Source organism: Watersipora subatra, chromosome 9 (assembly GCF_963576615.1).
Source record: "Watersipora subatra chromosome 9, tzWatSuba1.1, whole genome shotgun sequence".
NCBI classification, from domain to species: Eukaryota; Metazoa; Bryozoa; class Gymnolaemata; order Cheilostomatida; family Watersiporidae; genus Watersipora; species Watersipora subatra.
Window position 1 is genome coordinate 35,499,448 of NC_088716.1, and position 18,921 is coordinate 35,518,368.

Sequence of the window (18,921 nt, forward strand, 5' to 3'; positions counted from 1 at the left end):
TATGATTGTCTGCAGCTCTTATCTTGGGGCAGTGGTATATGTCTCTGGTAGATGGGTTTTTGCATGTGTAGCTTTTGTATATTGAAACTACAAGTATTTTATTTTCAAATAGTCGTAAAGTGCTGTTGATATTGTTCTAAAGTTACTGTCATGCACAGGTGTGTAAAAGGGATTCTTCTGCGGGTGATGGCCAGCTGCTTACTTCCTCTAGAGATCTGTCAGTCAAGTTGTGGAGTGTGGCGGGAGGAGACTCGTGTTTGCAAGACTTTACTGGCCACCATGATTTGGTTGTATCTGCTGCTGCTTTCCAGCCAGGTATTATAGCCTAGTTGTGCCGCGCTAGTTATCTGCGAGTCTTCCATACTTTTAGTCTATAGTATGAACGATTTCTGATTCTAATAACATATGCTGCTACTCATCTGTGGTACTATTACATACGGCGCTACTCATATGTGGCACAATTACATATGGTGCTACTCATGTGTGGTAATATTACATACGGTGCGACTGATCTGTGATACTATTACATACAGTGCTACTCATGTGTGATACTATTACATACGGTGTTACTGATCTGTGATACTATTACATACGGTGCTACTCATGTGTGATACTATTACATATTGTGTTACTCGTCGGTGGTACTATTGCATACGGTGCTACTCATATGTGGCACTATTACATATGGTGCTACTCATATGTGGTACTATTACATATAGTGCTCCTCGTCTGTGGTACTATTAACATATGGTGCTACTCATGTGTGGTACTATTAACATATGGTGCTACTCATGTGTTATACTATTACATATAGTGCTACTCGTGTGTGGTACTATTACATATGGTGCTCCTCGCCTGTGGTACTATTACATATAGTGCTACTCATGTGTGGTACTATTACATATGGTGCTCCTCGTCTGTGGTACTATTACATATGGTGCTACTCATGTGTGGTACTATTAACATATGGTGCTACTCATGTGTGATACTATTACATATGATACTATTACATATATAACATACGTAATAGACTTTATTAACTCTGTGTAACACACTTAATCATTTTATCAACTCTATATAACACACGAAAACATATGTTCGGCGGATACAAAGTCTTTTCTCAAATTTTTTGATAAACTAAACTCACTCGTGGATTCGAAACCCAATACACTCAACAAGTCTTAGTGGAATCTCGATCAATACACACACATACAGATAGCTCCTTTATCTACATTATATCTTTCTAATGTTTAAGGGTGTCAGGCTGGCTTAGTGGTATCATCTTTGACTTTTAACCATGGGGTTGGTGGTTCGAGCCCTGCTTAATGCCAATCTGACAAAAAGCTCTCAGCAAGCTTTCAACCCTAAATTGCTGGGTCTTTTGGATCTAGACCTTAACTTGGAGGCCCCGTGTACCACACTGACTACGTGGGCACGTTAAAGATCCACCTCTGTCCTTCGCACATTGGACAAGTGAAATGACTACCTGGCTCTGTCAGACTGGACGTGTTGTAAAAATGTATCCCTTCAGGTTAATCTGACAGTTCCAGAAGAAGCCCTTGATAAGTGTTAGGACCACCCAAGGTAGCTTATAAAAAACCTAGTCATGGTGGTATGTTTCTCTACTAGAGAACACTACCAAGCATTATCACTACATGACAGAAGCATGCCGTTATTATTATTATTATTAATGTTCAAGGTCAATGCATGTCTTTCAAGTGAAAAGAAGTGAGTCTTGATATTTACACCATCCACAGTACAACTAATATTTTTATATTGTATCCATACATTGACTCATGGTTGTTACATGTGTGATGCCTTCATATTCATATACATGTATCTTCATGTTCTATATCTTCGTATTCTGTTGCTCAAAAACTACCAGGATATGTAATAGCAATGCTGTAAGTGTGGTACAAGGGTAGCTAATACATTATTATTATTATCCTCAAGTTGCTTACAAGAATTGATTTTGTTAGAAATTGTGGGAACATTGTGTTACATTAGGTTTTAAATTATTATTAAAGAATAACATTTATCTTTGCACGACAGTAGTTTTATTCATCTACACTCAAACCTCGGTATAACATGCCGGTTGAGTTAATTTTTGATTCAACACAGTAATTTTTAATGCACTATGTCCAAAATTTATTTAAGCATTACAAATTTGAAGTACAATTACTTTAAGTTGTGAAATTAAAAATTAAAACATAATTAAAATATATATGAATTTGGTTGATATAAACTATATCTAGTGTAAGTTAGCGTGAGTTATGTCAAGTGTTTCTATCAGTCTCTCTACCACCACATGTCTTTAATCGCGTGCCTCTAAACAACCCTAACAACAAGATATTACTGCTTATCACTTGATCAATGTAATTTTTGTTCAAGATTTTTTACATTCGGTTTTTTTCTATTGTTTGTGTGACATGAGTGTTGGTGACTGCAGTCATTATTAGTCTTGCACAGTAAAGGATATTTTCATCAACTTTGTCAGTGTTTTGCGTGCAAAGGTGCGACTCTGTGTCATACACACGAGGGTCACGCTTGTGCATACTCGTGTTTTTCCTAGGGAACGGACAGTTGATGTGCAGCGGATCAAGAGATAACAGCATTGCATTATGGGATTTAGAAACTGGTGAAGTAATGAGAAGCTCTAAAATAGCTAGAAACCTTGTGACAGATATTTGTTGGAAGGGAGAGTTACTAGCTCAAACTTCTGAAGATAAAACTCTTCGGTAGGTGTGTTTCCTGTATTAGCTTGTTAGATTATACTCTTCTCAAATAGTGTAAGGTTTGGTGTAGATTAAACAACTTCAAACTTTTGTTTTATTGCTTGCGTAATGATAGTTATTTGTTTATATCTTCTGTTCAGAGTCTACAATTCATTCATTTGTAATCTTCAGCTTATTTAGTTCTGTTCAAAAATTGCACAACTGCTTTTTCTTTTTCTTGCACCAGGATAAAAAATATGTAGGCTTCATCTGTTTATTCTCATAACATTTTAAGGATAGCCCTGTTTGTCTCTGATTCATTTAGATCAATGCATTGTATGAGTATCTGCGCTCTCCATTTATACACTTACAAACACAATTTTATCAGTAACACTTTTTCACGGTCATCCACCATATATACAGGTTGTGGGACTTTCTGAGCCTGGAAGTGGCACAGACATTTGCGCTGATGCAACAAATCCTTACCAGTTGTGATATTAATGGCCATCAAGTAGCCACGACTAGTGGTGGATTTAACGGCACAGGATGTGAGGTTACTGTGAGTATTTTGAGTCCATTTGCTTTTCCGTTTAAACTCACAGTACTATTAGTACATCCTGTATTAACTTACAGTACTATTAGTACATCCTGTATTAACTTACTGTACTAGTAGTACATCCTGTATTAACTTACAGTGCTAGTAGTACATCCTGTATTAACTTACAGTACTATTAGTACATCCTGCATTAACTTACAGTACTATTAGTACATCCTGTATTAACTTACAGTAATAGTAGTACATCCTGTATTAACTTACGGCAGTATTATTACATCCTGTATTAACTTACATTACTAGTAATACAATATGTACTACTAGTAATGTAAGTTAATACAGGATGTAATAATACTACTAAGTATTATCACTCCTATTCAAGGCTAATTAATAATAAGTAATACTAATCAATCATAAGTAATGCTGGCCTTTACTCTCCGAAATGTTAACGGTTTTTTAATTTAAAACATCAACAGTTTTTTTAAACCATCCAGCGATTTAGACTCCTCCTGCATCTGAATCTGTATTCTAGTTCTTTTCTATCCCTTTTAGCTTCTGTTTACAACATTCAGTCGGAATTTGGAAGGTTTACACATCTTTTACTACATTTCATGAATAAGCTTTGATCATTTTCCGTTTGTAGTTATACATGTATATTAACTACTCAGTTTGTTTATGTCGTAACTCAGAGTGGTAAAGTTTATTTGACCTCAGTTTCAGCTAACCCAATTAAAGGTAGCTGATTTTTGTCTCAATGTTAAGCATATTCAATTGCCTTAAAGATGTGGTTGCGTCAAATTTGAGTTGATCTTAAAAGAAAGCATTTTTTTTCTCTATCAGTTGATATGTTGTTTGTTGTGTTAGGCGATCTCATTGCCAAGATATTTGAAGATTAAAATCGAAAAAATCTGATCGCGGTAAAAACGCTCAGGCCAAAAAAACATGCCTGGACTTGCCCAAAGTGATGTCACACGTGATATATTTGTCAATATATCTCGTATTCACATCGGCTATTTGCGATAAAAGTCTAGTCCTACACGGCTCTATTGGCATATATTTTATTTTTTATTTGCTCATGTTGGCTAGAATAAAATTTTCAATCCAGCTGCAGATACATTATTATGAATGTTTTAAAGGCCTCAAATAACGAAAATTGAAAATTTGTCTTATTCACTTTCTCCAAATGATGTGTAAACATTTGAGTACCGATTACCAATTTTACCGGCCTACGGTAATTCTGCCAAGCAAACTATGCAGAATAAGATCTTTGTATCGGCACAGTTCCGCTGCTACCCACACTAACGATATATAGCCTCCCAAAAGCCCCGCCTACATGATGCTCGTCGCCTATTTTGGGGCTGGGGCTGTATATCATTGCCCACACCGAAAACTAGTTTTTTACTACCGTAAGTAAAATAAGCAAGCTGCGTCTTTGAAAAGAATATACATAGGGATAGAGTTTTAAGGATGAGAAATCTGCTGCAAACTGGATTTGAACTCCCATTCTCCAGTTCTGCGGACATCTATATACCGTATCCAATTCACTACAATATTCTGAAAATCATGTTTTGCATTATCTTCAACAATATTATCCCACGACCAAATGAGCGGAGCAAAGTTTGAGGGTTTTTATGATAAATGCATGTGTACACAACTTACGAAAATTTTTCATCAATAACGTCACAAACCCTTGTTTCAAAATCTCATCAACAAATTTAACCATCGTTTTGTAGAGTGGTTAAAGTATAATAACGATACAAAACACAAATAAGCCTATTTAAATATCTTACCAAGTCTTTGCAAATTGTCGACAGTATCTTAAAACTTACCCATCTGACCGTATTATACACAAATAGACAGATTAATTTGGCCGAAAATCGCCACAAAACGCTTGAAAAGCTTTGGTTTAATAAAAGTTAAGACCGGCCTACGATACGCCAATAAAGCCGTGCGACAGATAGTAGAACTATTTAGCAGTGCGCATTTCACGAGAAAACCGTGCTCATTTCACCAGTCTATGGCATTGTTTACTTGTAATCGAATTTATTCGAAGGTTTCTGTAATAAACGTTGACCGTTTGAGGCGTAGACCGATTTACAGGTACGAAATTGTGGTACACACTTTATCAGCCTATGTTTTTTGTCCAATCACCGAAGGTTTCATTACTTAAAACGTTAGCCGAAATTCTGTACACCTTATGTACAAGCTAGGGCCAAACTATAATGCCCCTTTATGACGAGAACATTTTTGTATTTTGCTGCAGTTTGCAGAAAACTTTCAGACGCGTGAACGCTCATACTTGCTTTCTGTTAAAGATCGCTATCAAAACCATTCTACATTCAACACAACCAACTTTCAAACTGAGTATAGTACACAGTAGCTTGCCATTTTACTTCTAATTTTGCATTTCAGAGTTATAATAAACATATTTCCTTATCGTTGTTGTTAAATTACATACATTACAGTAGATTAGGCCTACAGCTTTATAACACTTTTATAACAGCTTTTATTTTGCTGCAGTTTGCAGAAATCTTTCAGACGCGTGAACGCTCACACTTGCTTTCTGTTAAAGATCGCTATCAAAACCATTCTACATTCAACACAACCAACTTTCAAACTGTGTATAGTACACAGTAGCTTGCCATTTTACTTCTACTTTTGCATTTCAGAGTTATAATAAACATGTTTCCTTATTGTTGTTGAATTACATACATTACAGTAGATTAGGCCTACAGCTTTATAACACTTTTATAACAGCTTTTATTTTGCTGCAGTTTGCAGAAAACTTTCAGACGCGTGAACGCTCACACTTGCTTTCTGTTAAAGATCGCTATCAATACCATTCTACATTTAACACAACCAACTTTCAAACTGTGTATAGTACACAGTAGCTTGCCATTTTACTTCTAATTTTGCATTTCAGAGTTATAATAAACATATTTCCTTATTGTTGTTGTTAAATTACAGTAGGTTAGGCCTGCAGCTTTAATTAACAATTTAATCTAGAAGTTAACAATTTCGCTAGGGAGCGCATCACTCGATTAGCTATCAATGACCAAATCTTACAACGCAAAAGAGAGGACACTAGACTGTGCGACCTTTAACAAATACTGTATACTTATAACAGATATTGTAATATCAAAAATTAACCAATTACTCGTATACCTGGTTTCAACCCAACTTTACCTCCAAAATAAATTGTTAGTTGCACCTTTTTAGAGTCGTGCTCCCTCAAATTTATTTTGTATCATCTCGAACAAGTCTCATTTACACTATACTCTGTCAATTTCTGCTGAGAACTACTTTTTCAACAACCAACAGTACCCTTTCTTTTTTCCATTATCACTTTGGTCGTGGACTGTATGATAGTGGAATTTCTAGTTTTATTATATAATTTTTACAAGCAAAAAAATTTCCATCTCGGCATAAAGCTTATACTAAAAATATTCATCGTCGTGGCCACTCACATAGTTTTAGCTGATACAATAAGACAAATTCATCTACTGCAGCAAACTCAAACAAAACATCATAGTTTATACAGCACACATTCAAGTCTCTCTTTCCCATTTATGGCAGTTTCCATACTGACAAAGCTGCTTCGGCTGGTCTGACCACATAAACATCCTGTAATCAGTAAAACAAATGCAATAAATATGTCATTCATAGATATGTCATTCTAACGCGTATCTACTGAAAGCTTTCAAGTTGGGAGTTAGATAGATTGCGAGTGCAATTCTAAAAACGAATAAATGTTTAACAAAGGCATAAGTACGCCAAGCCAACGACTCGAAGCTTTGGTTCTGGAAGTTAAAGATTTGCATTGATCAATCGATTTTCTTCACTTTCTACAAGTGAGAAGTGAACATCTAAAGTCAAATCATAAATCTAATTTACTAGATAAAACTGCCACAGAAAATTTGAAGCAAATGTAGTTAGGTGAACCGATAAAAAATCATAAAACAATGATTAGTGATAGCAAAAAGTTATAATTTTATTAATTAGTACATGTATTAATGAGTACTAAAAATATTACCTTTAGTATATTCATCAATCTAAGCCATTGTATTGCTAGATGCTATGGATTAAAAAGAAGCCGTCAAGAACTCACCGTACATACGTATCTCGCAAGCGCAGGAAATTACACTTTAGTCTCAAACAGGGAAATATAATCTGAATGTAAACTCAACAGTATATCTCTAGGAGACCCAAAGTAAAAGATAAATTTACCTCCATTCTCCGATCTTCCTCCATAGCACTTTAACCACCTGATGCCCAGAAAACTCAGAGTCACCTTGGCAGTAACTTTACAGCAATTTTTACAATTCTGTTGTTCGCCAATAAAACGTGTCGATCAAGGGATTCATTAAAGTAACGATGTTAATTAATTTAGTAAATATCGATGTCCATGCGATTTAATAATAGAGTAAAATCTCTAAATTTAAGATCATAGACAACGCGTTTTACGAGTGATAACATTTATTACGGCCTATATAAAAAATTTCGCGCTGATGATTGGCTAATGAAGCGACCTTATATTTATCGATCGTGGTTTCTTTTCAGATGTATCACTAGTGACATCACGAAAGAAGCACCCCTGGAAAGTGAGCTTTTTAAAAGAGGGCCTCATTCAAACGCATATATCTCTGGACAGGGTTGGTCTACAAAGATAAAAATGGCATCAAATTGTAGCTGATGTTTTAGCCTTTTCTGGGTCTTAATTTCATTCAATCGACCTTTTTGACGCAACCACATCTTTAAGGGATTGTTTTTTTTCAGAGTTTTTTCTAATGTACATGTATATAAAGTGTCTGATGCCACAGATGATACAGTATGTTATACTCTATCTATGATTTCCTTCTTGTACACCAGCCTGTGACATCACAGTTAAATAATAAGTTACTGCGAGTGTAAGTAACATTACTTTTATATATAGCGGTAATATTAACAAGTGCAACGCATACAACTTACTCTCGATGAGCACAGCCTGGAACAATGTTTTCTAGAGTAGCTTACCACGTAAGTTTGGTGTTAGGCATCATACATAGAAATCTTGGTTACAGCTAAGTATAGTTGAGTATAGAAATTAATTTTCAGTCAGTTCAGTAGCTTAGAATTAATTACTGAGGAAAGAGAACAACAGATCTATCGATTTAGCTACATTAATGATTTAGCTTTTCTTTCAGCTGTGGGACAGCAGGCAAGGGCCAGCGCCATTGCATGTGTTCAAAGGTCACACAGAGAAGGTGCACAAGTGCTGCTATGTTTCTAGCTATGATGGTGGTACCAGTTACCTGGTAAGTATGATCACAGCCTGTCATTTGGGATGCATGTAACACCTACACACAGTTTATGAGATAGATATCCTCATTATCTTTTCCATGTTCTCACTTGTGGCATTTTGGGAAATTTTTTCAAGAAATGACAAGAGGATTTCGCAAACGCTTTATGGTAACAACTTTTTATATTTTTTTGTCAAAAATTAACTTTGGATTTAATGCTTTAGTTGTGTGAGCTGTCAGCTAACATTTGAAAAAATAAAAAAATTCACTACATACCAATGAGCTCGTGCTTGCCATTAGATTGCGCGCTGATTCCGATTTTGTACTCAAAATAATAATTGGTCCACTAACTTTCAAAGTCACTTTGGTTTTTGAAGGCTTTTTACACCAGTTCGATAGCGGTGTCGCAAATGACACAATCGACACAACAAGCCCCCCCCCCTCCCATAAATATGTGATATAGCCTAGCTTTTTAGGGGTGGAAGTTGGGGATGTTTAATCTGATCTAAAATTATAGAGATGGGTGTCTTAAAACCCATCATTCTTTAAATTCAGCTTTCAAAATAATCTCAGTCTTTTCTGAAAGGTTGATAAGCTATTTAGCATTGCTTGTAACTTGTTACAGGATGTTCAATAGGCTGAATGCCGAGAAAAATGAGCTCAAAAAAGTGCAATTTTATCACAAGCTAGCGTTATTATTGCTTTTTTTTGAGCTCATATTTCTCGGCATTCAGCCTAATAAACATCTCTGTTTCGAGTACAAAGTCGGAATCAGTGTGTCTTATTTACATATGAAACAACAATGTAAGCTGTTCGTGGCAGTTATGCGTTGAATGGTTAGGCGTTATATGGTTATGCGTTAAATGGTTAGCCGTTATATGGTTATGCGTTAAATGGTTAGACGTTATATGGTTATGCGTTAGATGGTCATGCGTTAGACGGTCATGCGTTAGACGGTCATGCGTTAGACGGTCATGCGTTAGACGGTCATGCGTTAGACGGTCATGCGTTAGACGCTCATGCATTAGACGGTCATGCGTTAGACGGTCATGTGTGGCACTTCTGAGATTTTCAGCCAGCTAGAGTGTAAGTCCATTACATTTACAAAGAGAAAAAATACTAAGACGAATTGGCAGGCCAGTCATACCATTAGCAATTGTATATATATTTAGAGCAATATATTTCGATATGTTTCCTACTTGTAAGAATAAGAACATTCTTTTGAAATTCATATTGACTGGTTTCCCCTTCCCCAAAGAAGTGAGAAGGGGAAAAGTGAGAAGGGGGAAAGGAGAGGGGGGCAAATAGCCCACCCACCCGATGAGCCAGACCTTGGCTAGGTAAATAGACTAATATCTTGCTGAACTAAACATGACTAAATATGATGAGTATGCAAGTATGTCTTAAGTCAAAAATGAGACAGAATGATTATTTTACAGCTGGCTATGTAGCTGGCTAGGTCACCAAAGCTGAAGTGTAATGATTGTATCACTAGCATCGTAGATGTTACCAACTATGATGTAAACCAAGCAACGAACTCCGTAATCACAGTTAAGAATCGTGGTGGCTTGACTTTGTGTTCGCCTGTGGTGATTGAGGTTTGCAACCACAGTGAGAAAGCGACGAGAGTATTGCTTGGCAGTGCTGGATTGGTGAAAAACTTTCCCAGGCTAGCACTAATTGCCACCATGGAGAAGTTGCTGAGATTCAACATCATGCTATTGTTTAAGTGTAATCATCAAGCTAGTAGCCTAGCTCGTGAGATAGCAAAGAGATATATTTCGATTAGGGCGCATTATGAAGCTGAGAATAGAGCTGGCACGTATAGCTCATCTGGTCTTGACCCACCGGGTCAGAGGTGCCCGGGTCAGGTCACCCAACCATCGGGTCTTCCTATACAAAGACACGAGTAGGTTTATGGCTAAACAACAGCGGTTGTGTATCGCTTTTTAAGTGCGATTGAAATGGAGTCGCATATAGTCGTAGCGCGGAAGGACCAGTCGAAATAAAACAAGGTGATTCAAGACTATATTTTTACTTCTGCGACAATAGTCTTTGGACTATAGGTTTCACAATATTTTTCGGCAAGAAATAATCAACATGTAGGTGGTCTGGGAGTTCATGAAGAAGCCAGTCACGAAAGGAAAATACCAAGTTATTTGTACAATATGCAAAAGCAAGTTAAAAGTTGACTTGCAACCAAATTCACATTACAGTTATTTGGTATCATCAGATTCACAATGTCTTACTCTGTTGTGTTGTAGGGTTGAAATATATGGGAATGTGATTACAAGCTCTTAAAAGCTAAAGAACGAACAGTTAATCGCAGCCACACGAGACCGCCGTAGTTTGGATTCACTTTTCAAAACGGCTCAAATGGGCTGTAGTTGTTACAGGATGGTTTCTGTTTACACTTTCACGCAACCTCATTTGTCGAAATATTTTCATAAATATACTTCACACATTCAATAAAATCATGTCTATTGTTCTTACGCGTCTGTTTTATCGTCATTGTAATGCTGTTACTGTTAGCACTGATATCTTATAACTTACCGTAAAAAATCCTTAAACTTTTTAACCTTAGCTCGAAGGAGTACATATCATTGTCTAATAATTCTGACGAGCCTGTTGGTCACCTGTGATAATCGAAAAGTGCTGCAAATATTATTTTCGAAGTATTGGGTCACGTGATTAGATTACGACTTGACGATTGAATAATGCCAAAACAAAACTGTAAAGTAGCGAGCATCTATATTTGATACGGGGTCTTCGGTAAAACCCGAAGTGTTTATCGTAAACTAGTGCTACGATAAGTTTTATATTGAGCTTTTTATTGGCTTTGCAATTCGCGTGAGAACTTCACGTGACAAGACGATAACCAAACTGTAATGACTACGTCAGATAAATAGATTCCAATCTACGTCGGCTTTTCGTTTTTGAGCTTTTAAGAGCCTGTAATCACATTTCCACATATTTGGCACCTACAACACAACAGAGTAAGACATGGTGAATCTTTTGATACCAAATAACTGTAATGTGAATTTTGTTGCAAGTCAACCTTTAAGCTACAAAGAAGGGTCCACCTCAATACTATTGAGGCATTTACAACGAGGTCATCCTGAGGAACTTAAAAGCGCGTCTAAGAACCTTCAATTCAGCAAATTTATTTTATTTTTAGTTTCTTTCACTAATACCAGAAGTTTTAGGGAAGTGATGGATTTTTGCTTTCCACTATGCTGGGTTATCTATTTCTATATTTGTAAAGTATTTCTTAACTAATCTCTTGTTGATTATAATAGCAGTTGAAAATAAAATCTGTAATAAAAACACTAGCCAAATCATGCCATTAATCTATCACCTATTGAATAGCATTGATCCACCAATGTCTAGCCGTAAATTGTAGATTGCATCTATAAACCAAGCCACAAAATATAATAATTGGTGTGATAATGGTTTCTTTTATCTTAGTTTATTGATATAACAACATTAGGCTGTAATGGAACTATCTCTTAACCTTAAATGAATAAAAAATCGCGCGCCGTGCTGACCCGGTCTGACCCGATCTTGGCCCTCATTGCTGACCCTGAGTCTGGTCCGACCCTGCATTCCTTGGTCTCGTTGCAGCTCTAGCTAAAGGCGTGGTCACACGAGCACCGAACCGACGTAGGATCGGTTCGGTTCGGAGGCTGGTTCGGTTCGTGGCACATGTCACACGGCCACCGAAGTAACTTCGCTTCCTAGATACCATACGTATAGAGACAGGACACGGTTTCATTAGTAGTTGTTATGTATTTGAGTTAAATATTTCTATTGTAAACAAAAAAACTTTGAGGAACAATTATAAATTATAATTACACAGCAGATTTATCAGAAGATCGTTCGGCTGCTCAAAATAAATCACTCGATACAAATATTTTGCTAACCCTTCCCATCAACATAATTATATTTTTTTTATTAACATATGAATGTTTTTCTATGCTGAGTACATAACAAACAAAAACAGTCTTTATCATAGTACTGTGGTTTTACATAAATAAATCAGTCAACGATAGTTCATCAGGATGAATATGACACATTACTTGTATTCTACACGAAAGAAAATCACAACCATTCCCCTACATTTATGCAAAACTCAAGTGCAACATCTTACATTTATGCAACCCAATCACAAGTCCGGGTGAACCTTGTCGTAAATTGCTTCATGTTGTTTATTTAACGAAATAAAAGTATCGTCCCATTTCTTTTTTAACTTTACTCACACGCACGTAAGAAAAAATGTGACGCGTGCTCGCTAGAATTCTAGAATTTTAACCAGCCATTAAGAGCAAGGGTTCGGCACAAAATTTCGAGCAGTACCGAAATAGTTCGCTTCGGCCAGAAATGTCTTCAGCCGAACTTTTTAGAGCTGAAAACGACGTCGTTTTGCGTCATTTAGTTCGGTTCGGTGCCCGTGTGACCACGGCTTAAGAAAGCCATTGATTCCATTTCCCTGATCAGATCAGAACTTCACAGGCTCATCATATTTAGTCATGTTTAGTTCAGCATGATATTAGTCTATTTACCTAGCCAAGGTCTGGCTCTTCGGGTGGGTGGGCTATTTGGCCCCTCTCCTTTCCCCTTTCTCTCTTTTCCCCCTCTCACTTCTTTGGAGAAGGGAAAAAGAGAGAATGGGGATAGGAGAGGGTGGCAAATAAAGCCCTGATGGCTCATGATTTGTGTGCAACATTTCATAGCTTTTATACTTTTAATCTATGGTGGTTATCAGATATTATCACAGAATCGCTTTGGTTTACTGGATTTTGTATCCAAGGTTTTAATGTGAAAATAAATGTGATTTTGTTATCTTCTCCTGATGAGCTCCATGCAGTCAGTCAAATCAGGCAGTCAAGCATGAGGTACAATATAATGACGTTACGTCGCGCTATTTAAGTCTGACAGGCTTTTTCCCTATTGGCCAATCTAGGTTTATATATCTATGGGTTTCTCCCTATTCTCCACAACGTGATAAGGACATGCATATTTTACTAATCTAATGCATGTTTCTTATATTTTAAATTTTATTTACCTTCTTATATGTTGAATCTTATGCATCTTCTTATGTTTAATCTTATGCGTGCTCCGTATATGTTACAGTTTATGTGTGCTTCTTATGTTAAATCTTATGTATCTTCTTATGTTAAATATTCCAAATGATAATATAATTACTTTTTAAAGTTGCAGATTGCTGCAAACTAGTTATCTAGCAGATGTTGATTGTTTCTTGTAGAGAAATCATTTTTTGTTTGTATCATAATATGTATTGGCAGCACAAATGCTGATGTAACTGAATTTGCATTGATAGCAGTTTCATTAGCTGTTAAAATTGTCTGCACATGAGATCTTGGTTTAGGCTTTTTATGCCTTCTCTTAATTCTCCCCTTTTTATAACTTTTAATAAATTGGTAAAATTACACACCTATTTCGTATGCAGGCATCCATCTCAGCAGACCAGACAATTAGGCTGTGGAACTGCACAACCCTAACACAAGAGTCCGTCTACAATATAGCGTGTCCTGTTACGTCCCTCACTCTCTTAGATCAGGATTCTCAGTGTTTCAGGTGATTCGCTATTTCTCTTCCTTATAGTAACCACGTGTAGAAAGTTAACTTGATAGCAAAGCCAACTTCATGATTGTAATGCATTCACTCTGGGTTCGTAACAAGGGGTAGAGTTACCGAAAGTATGTTTCCAGTGTATTTCTACATAGTGTGAATCCATCTTTTTACAATCATTGTCTAGATATGCCGGTAGTTCAGCTCTGCCACTATTTGGAGGTGTATCTCATCATACATACTGTGGGTTGGTTAGACAAGGTCAAACAACAAGACTATGTTGTCATTATCAAATACTGGTACAGTCATCCTCAGCCTATCATCACCTCTACTTGGGACTTTATCATAAATTTTGAGCTCCATATATTTCTCAAAGTTTGTCATGTGTCCATAGCTATTAAAATCTTGGAATTAACATCTCACATCCTGCTGGATTTGAACCCGTGATCACTGAAACCGCAGGTTTGCACTCCGATTCAAGTCTAACCTCTAACGGAGGCTTTTGCAATTCAAAGCCCTTACTATCTACTTTATACACCTTTTTCCCCGATTTCATACGCTAAATGACCTAATCATTAAAACTTGGTTAACTCTATGAAACATGATAGAGTTTCATAGAGTTAATAATTGAAACTCTATTAACTCCATGAAACACGATGATTTTTTGTGAACTTCTATTTCTAGTTTTTCATAAGGTTCAATTGCCAAGTCGGTAAAGGCCAATACTTTTCACGCAGGCAATTCTATTATTTTGAGTAGGTATAGCCTCTACATTCTCTTTCGACTCGGTCAGACAAAGACAATCCGAAACCTCATTTTTACATTTGTACCAGTATCGAGAGATAGCCTACCAATATCGTCGTATTCAAAGTTTTGATTGATATCCTCTGCTGAAACAGTAACCTTTTTTACATACACGCACACACACACACACTTTTTGCAACAAATTGTTACGGTTAATTCAACCTATTCAGGATTTTTATTTTGTTTTCTCAGTTCATACTGAATGTATCATTACCAAATCATCTTTTATTGTAATCGTAGCAAAACAGACTTAATTTACCGGTAGCTATTACTTGCTAATTATTTTACATTTAAACACTTTTATAGTTGTTTTATTTTGTTTTTTAATTTATTTGGTCTGTAAAAAACATTTTCCTCAAAGTATGAAGTTTGAAAGTTACAGTTGTTTGACAAAGTTTGAAAACCTCAACAGTTGTTTTATTTTTTTCTTAATTTATTTAAACTGCACAAAATACTTTTCTCATGATATGAAGTTTGAAAGTTAGAATGGTAACTGTTGTTTTATGTTAAATAAACATAAGTTTTCTGTGCAAAGACTTTTATTACCCGGGCGTTCAACTAGACATGAATAAAACAGAATACAATGTATTCTTATTAGGATCTTTTCTCCCACACACAGTGGTTTCGACAGATGTTCAAGCTAATATTGTGGTGCATTACATGTGCATGCATAACTAAGTTTGTTTTTATAGGAATTAGTATTGCTGCGCATTGTGAACAATGTTATCATTTGTTGCACATAATTGTTTTTGAAGATTTCAAGGGGCATATGTATTATTTTATGTGTGCTAGTTAGGATTAAATTATCAATTCTGACTCAAAAATCTGTCAAAAAGATCTCTTGTCAAATTTTTAGGCGTTGAATCAAAAGCTTTATAGGTACATTTCTGGAGTAAAAAACAAATAGTGGTCACATATTGTCAGCATTTACGTACATTTCAAACAGTTGTTTTGGGTAACAGTAATTTTACACATTCGGGCACTACTACTCGCTCTCTGTATATTTCTCCCACTAAGCAGATACCGATTGTTGAAATATATACTTTTTCTTTTAGATATCCAGATAGCATCTCTGGTGCCTTTTTAGCTCCTAAATATACCTCCAGATACTTATTCTTAAGATCATGAGAAAAAACTATAAATAAGGGAAGTTGCTATTTCCTGTATCGGAAATAAGTCAACTTTTGTAACTATTCAACGGCGCATCTTTTCGCGGCTGTTTGATAACACAAGTAAATATATTTTTATAGTTGAGATCGTACCCATCCTTACCAGTTCATACGGTATCTTCACCAGTTCATATGGTATCTTTACCAGTTCATATGGTATCTTTACCAGTTCATATAGTATCTTTACCAGTTCATATGGTATCTTTACCAGTTTGTATGGTATCTTCACCAGTTCATATGGTATCTTCACCAGTTCATATGGTATCTTTACCAGTTCATATGGTATCTCTACCAGTTCATATGGTATCTTTACCAGTTCATATGGTATCTTCACCAGTTCATATAGTATCTTTACCAGTTCATATGGTATCTTTACCAGTTCATATGGTATCTTCACCAGTTCATATGGTATCTTCACCAGTTCATATGGTATCTTCACCAGTTCATATGGTATCTTCACCAGTTCATATGGTATCTTTACCAGTTCATATGGTATCTTTACCAGTTTATATGGTATCTTTACCAGTTCATATGGTATCTTTACCAGTTCATATGGTATCTTCACCAGCTCATATGGTATCTTCACCAGTTCATATGGTATCTTCACCAGTTCATATGGTATCTTCACCAGTTCATATGGTATCTTCACCAGTTCATATTGTATCTTCACCAGTTCATATTGTATCTTCACCAGTTCATATTGTATCTTCACCAGTTCATATTGTATCTTCACCAGTTCATATTGTATCTCTACCAGTTCATATTGTATCTTTACCAGTTCATATTGTATCTTTACCAGTTCATATGGTATCTCTACCAGTTCATATGGTATCTCTACCAGTTCATATGGTATCTCTACCAGCTCATATGGTATCTTTACCAGCTCGTATGGTATCCTTACCAGCTCATATGGTATCTTTACCAGTTTATATGGTATCTTTACCAGTTTATATGGCATCTTTACCAGTTTATATGGTATCTTTACCAGTTTATATGGTATCTTTACCAGTTTATATGGTATCTTTACCAGTTTATATGGTATCTTTACCAGTTTATATGGTATCTTTACCAGTTTATATGGTATCTTTACCAGTTCATATGGTACCTTCACCAGTTTATATGGTACCTTTACCAGTTTATATGGTATCTTTACCAGTTTATATGGTATCTTTACTAGTTTATATGGTATCTTTACTAGTTTATATGGTATCTTTGCTAGTTTATATGGTATCTTTAACAGTTCATATGGTATCTTTAACAGTTCATATGGTATCTTTAACAGTTCATATGGTATCTTTAACAGTTCATATGGTATCTTTAACAGTTCATATGGTATCTTTAACAGTTCATATGGTATCTTTAACAGTTCATATGGTATCTTTAACAGTTCATATGGTATCTTCACCAGTTCATATGGTATCTGTACCAGTTTATATGGCTTCCCTACCAGTTTATGTGGTATCCCTACCAGTTCATATGGCATCCCTACCAGTTTATGTGGCATTTCTGGTTTATATAACTAATAGCCTTTTGAGTGAAGTTAATTCTGTTGACCACAAGGTTGTTCAACTTGGAATCCTTATGCGATTTTGTAGATTTGGGGTGGCTTCTCCTGATTCTGGTGTGCAAATCGTAGAACTGGACAAGGCTACTTGTAGGCATTGGGACATTTACTTTTAATAGGCATTTTTCTGTGTATACTCGCTAGCAGCTTTGGTTTGCGCTTGATTATGTGTTTGATATCTTATGACCATTTTTATCAGTCACACTAGCTTATCGTGGTTATGTTATTCCGTCCTCCATCAAACTCACCAGTGGCTTGCAAAATGTTTACTGATGTCTGGTTATATCTCTGGCTCATATACTAGGGATGTTTTCATTTAATCTGTTCTAGATGTATTTAATTTTGTTTTGCTTATTTCCGTCCTAATCTGTTCAGGCAGTATTTGAAAGTAATTTAGACACATTCTACTTACTCGTAGTTACAATTTCTATACCACAGATGTGATTTGTCAGCAAACATTCCATGGTGATTCTCAGTAGCATTCTAGTGGCAATCTCAGTAGTGAACATGCCTCACATTGAAGTGTTAACCTCTGAATATGAGATTTGGTGTTTGTTTGCGTTTGATGTGTTTATTCCAAACACTAATGGCCTATTTTTTACAAGCTCTTATGTCAAACGACCACAATTGCCATTCTAGTTATTACTGCTAGGTCTCTTCTTGTGCAGGTGCTTCTTTCTTGCGTAATGGGATTCATCTGCGAAAATAACTGTTTCTCGTTTTAGAACAGACAACATTGTATTGAATGGTGAAAATATATTATTATTGTTTGTATCTTTAACTGATCATTTGCCTTACATCTTTGCTTGCTCCATCAATGAAAACTGCAGATGACAATGCAGTGCAACTAATTAAAGCAGTTGGATGAGTATCTGAAAATGTTTTGCCAGCTTTACAGTTTGACTAGCTGTTATGGCTTTTAAAGCTTTGTATACAAAGCTTGTGTTGTGGTTTTTTTTTATCGACAATCCGTGTAACTTCAGGCCTTTCTGGAACCACCTCACAAAGTTAATGATACATGGAAACACACACTTATCAAACCTAAATTCAAAATGAAGACAGCTTACAGTTTCTTACAAATCTCAAAATTCAGACAGGTAGTTTTACTTATTGTATATTTGTGTATGAAAGATTAGCTCTACATGTACTACACTATGTCAAAACTCTTTATTGGAGTCAAGTTCGCAGTTTGGAAATTTGTTTTGGAAATTGCGATATGTTAAGTAGGAAAGGCCTGATTATAAAT

At 35.9% G+C, this 18,921-nt stretch overlaps 1 protein-coding gene across 1 annotated transcript in view; it reads left to right on the forward strand.

Annotated features, from left to right (window-relative positions):
• Positions 1 to 18,344, forward strand: part of LOC137404587 (WD repeat-containing protein 31-like) — a 34,455-nt gene extending 16,111 nt beyond the window's left edge. Inside the window, exons 5-10 of the mRNA XM_068090809.1 lie at positions 159 to 315; positions 2,573 to 2,738; positions 3,138 to 3,273; positions 8,451 to 8,561; positions 14,017 to 14,144; positions 17,707 to 18,344. Of these exons, the coding sequence (XP_067946910.1) occupies positions 159 to 315; positions 2,573 to 2,738; positions 3,138 to 3,273; positions 8,451 to 8,561; positions 14,017 to 14,144; positions 17,707 to 17,791 (783 nt within the window). The 3' untranslated portion in view covers positions 17,792 to 18,344. The remainder of the gene's footprint in view (positions 1 to 158; positions 316 to 2,572; positions 2,739 to 3,137; positions 3,274 to 8,450; positions 8,562 to 14,016; positions 14,145 to 17,706) is intronic.
• The last annotated feature ends 577 nt before the right edge of the window (positions 18,345 to 18,921 follow it).